General features: G+C 44.4%; 1 protein-coding gene across 1 annotated transcript; it reads right to left on the bottom strand.

Moving 5' to 3' along the window:
- Positions 1-1484: 1484 nt before the first annotated feature.
- Positions 1485-2441, bottom strand: zgc:162612 (forkhead box transcription factor). Its single transcript, XM_034539047.1, has one exon. It carries the CDS (start codon positions 2439-2441, stop codon positions 1485-1487), a length of 957 nt encoding a protein of 318 aa, XP_034394938.1.
- Between the last annotated feature and the right edge of the window lie 428 nt (positions 2442-2869).

Here is a 2869-nt window from a genome sequence, read left to right as displayed (position 1 = left end):
AGCTGCATTTGATTCAGCTTTCTAAACAGACCTTCATGTAAATGGAAAAATAAACAATTATAAGTCAGACTGCTTGGATTCATTTGTACAATGTCAGCTTTCACAAATATGAACCTTTCTAATTATAATAAACTGAATTGTTGGACTATTTCTTAAAAAAATAACTGAATTTATACGTTGCATTAGTCCCTAATATAAATTATACAAGGAAGTTACCTTTTTAAAATTCATGATTTTCTGCTCAAATAGAACCTTTTTAAAACGTCTGAATCAGAAATAACAAAACAGCCGATCAACATACTTTCTACTCGAGGTATAATAAAATAAATAATGAGTGATGTACTAAAAAAGGGCTGCGGAGGTTTTATGATCAATATGAACAGATGAGAAATTTGACATGAAAATGTGCTGTGCAGATTTTCTTACACAAGTGTGTGTGTGGCCCTGCGAAATAAGGCAATTATGACCATGACTTTCAGTGTTAAGTCCATAAACACACGCGCGTGCGCACACACGCACATTTAACTTCAGATGTCATCCTGAGGGTTTTTGATCGTGGAGCCTTATTATTATTATTATTATTTTTATTATTATTATTATTATTGTTATTATTATTAAGGTTTCATCCCATTTGACCTTGACACCAGGGCCCGTCCAACAGGCTGCATACGGCTGCTTTTCCCGTCATTTCTAACATGAAATATTATATTTTACAAGCATTTTTTTAAATCAACTCAGTCGTTGGTAATTATGCGAATCAACGTCTAACGATCGACAACGATGTATTTTTTTAGGACTGTAATACCATGTGTGTATTTTATTTTAGCGATTATTTGAAAAATGAATAAACATTGTTAGACTGGTAGGCCTCAGCCTCTCCCCCCACCCTGCCCCCCTTGTTTGTCAAGTAGTCTGTAATTATTAACTATTAAAAATATAATTTAAAAAAAGGTAATTTCGGTTTATTTCCACGATTGCCACGAATTATGGAATTGTTATGGAAATAGTCAACACCCAGGAACTGATATTACAAAGAGTAAACACGTGGCATCTAAAAGCAAGTCTGGGGTTAGATACTCCATAAGATAAATAAACAGCTTTTTCCACGTGAATTTGCACAAAATACAACTGAACGCAAGGTTTAAATATTCACTTTTATTTCTTTCCAGAAAAAAAATATAAAGGAAACTCGTCATTTCTATATATATATATATATATATATATACATATATATATATATATAAATATATATATAAATATATATATATATATATTTAAATGAAGATAATTCAAGATCAAAATGAAAAAATGACGTTTGCTGAAAGATTTTGCCATAAAAGTGAAAAGGATGAGATTTTTTTCAAACATATCTACAATATTTTTTGAAAGCAGATTTATCACACTTCCCACGCTGGAGGGATCCTGCTTACAACGTCTCTGTTACCTGAGAAAACACGAGTTCATAGTCCGGCGTTACCGGATAATTATTTATTATGAGCGGCGTGGATGTGCTTGGCCAGGTCCACGGCGCCACGCTGAGTCTGTAGTTTCTGAAACTCCTGGTGTAAACTGAGGAAGTGCGGAGCCGCCGCGGGGTGGAAGAGCGCGGGGGACGCGAAGGCAGCGCCGGAGGTCAGAGAGGAGTACGCCGTGCATTGGGCCGGGGAGAAGGCTTCGATGCCGGGCTGCGCCTGGAGGAAAGCCTTGGCCGTGAGCGCGCTGCGGGAGAAGAAGCTGGAGAGCGCCGGCAGGATGCTGCTGACAGGTGGGATGGCGGCGGGCCCGCACGGGGAGTGCACGTGGTGATGCAGGTACGGGTAGATCTCCAGACCGGGAAGCTGCAGGGCCGCCGAGCCGAACCCGTAAGCGCCGTGCGCGAAGCCGTGCATTCCGCTTGGCTCCAGGTGCTGCTCCTTGAGCGGGTCGAAGCGGAAATGCTGCCGCTTGAAACGCTTCCTCCGCCGCAGAAAGCTCCCGTTCTCGAACATGTCCGAGGAGTTGGGGTCCAGCGTCCAGTAGTTGCCCTTGCCGGGGTTACCGGGCTCTCGGGGCATCTTTATGAAGCAGTCGTTCAGCGACAGATTGTGTCTGATGGAGTTCTGCCATGCGGGGAATTTCTCCCGGTAATACACGAAGCGCTGGCTGATGAAGTCGCATATCTCGCTGAGGGTGAGCCGCTTCTTGGGATTCTGCAGAATGGCCATGGTGATCAGAGCGATGTAAGAGTACGGGGGCTTCACGGACGCGGGACCTTTGCTTTTGGCCGCGGAAGGACTCTCCGGGTCGGGGCTGTAGGTGTCCCGCTCCTTGCTCTCGGCGCTGAGCTCCTGCTCGCTCCGCGACTCATCCAAAGGTAGGAGCTGCTCCTCGCCGCTGTCTTTGAGTCCTTCCCCTACTACGTCGATAACAATATCCTCCATGATTTCCAAACCCAATGTCATAGTAGATGTCCGCGGGTGAAAGCCAACACCACCTGCCAAACAGGTGGGAGAGTGACGGCTTTTCTCTTCAATGCGATCAACAGATTCTTTATTTTTAATTTTTACGCACGACTCATCTCCATTCACAAAAAACAAGAAGGGAAAATCCGAAGCGCAATCCTCCTCCTACTTTTTCTGCAAACGGACTCTGCAAAACCGCAACCGCCGATGCCCTTTATATTTCGGTGCGTGTAGGCGCCAAAAGAGAGCGCCGCGCGAGTGATTTGTGCGTGAAGCGTAAAACAGAAGAAGTGTGCGCGTCCTCCGAGATGTCCAGCATCATCTGTAATCTCGGTTGCTTTCCTGCGGGTCGGGTGGATGTGATGTCACGTTGAGGCTCGAGGAAAAAGGATCCCGACCAATGAAAACGATGCGACGGGTACCAAGGA

Source organism: Cyclopterus lumpus, chromosome 8 (assembly GCF_009769545.1).
Source record: "Cyclopterus lumpus isolate fCycLum1 chromosome 8, fCycLum1.pri, whole genome shotgun sequence".
NCBI lineage: Eukaryota > Metazoa > Chordata > Actinopteri > Perciformes > Cyclopteridae > Cyclopterus > Cyclopterus lumpus.
The sequence above is the reverse complement of the archived record's forward strand: the minus strand, read 5'-3'. Positions and strand labels throughout refer to the sequence as shown.

Bases quoted from the DNA above. Each gene is read 5' to 3' on its own strand.
- zgc:162612 (XM_034539047.1), bottom strand. From the start codon at position 2,441: ATGACATTGGGTTTGGAAATCATGGAGGATATTGTTATCGACGTAGTA.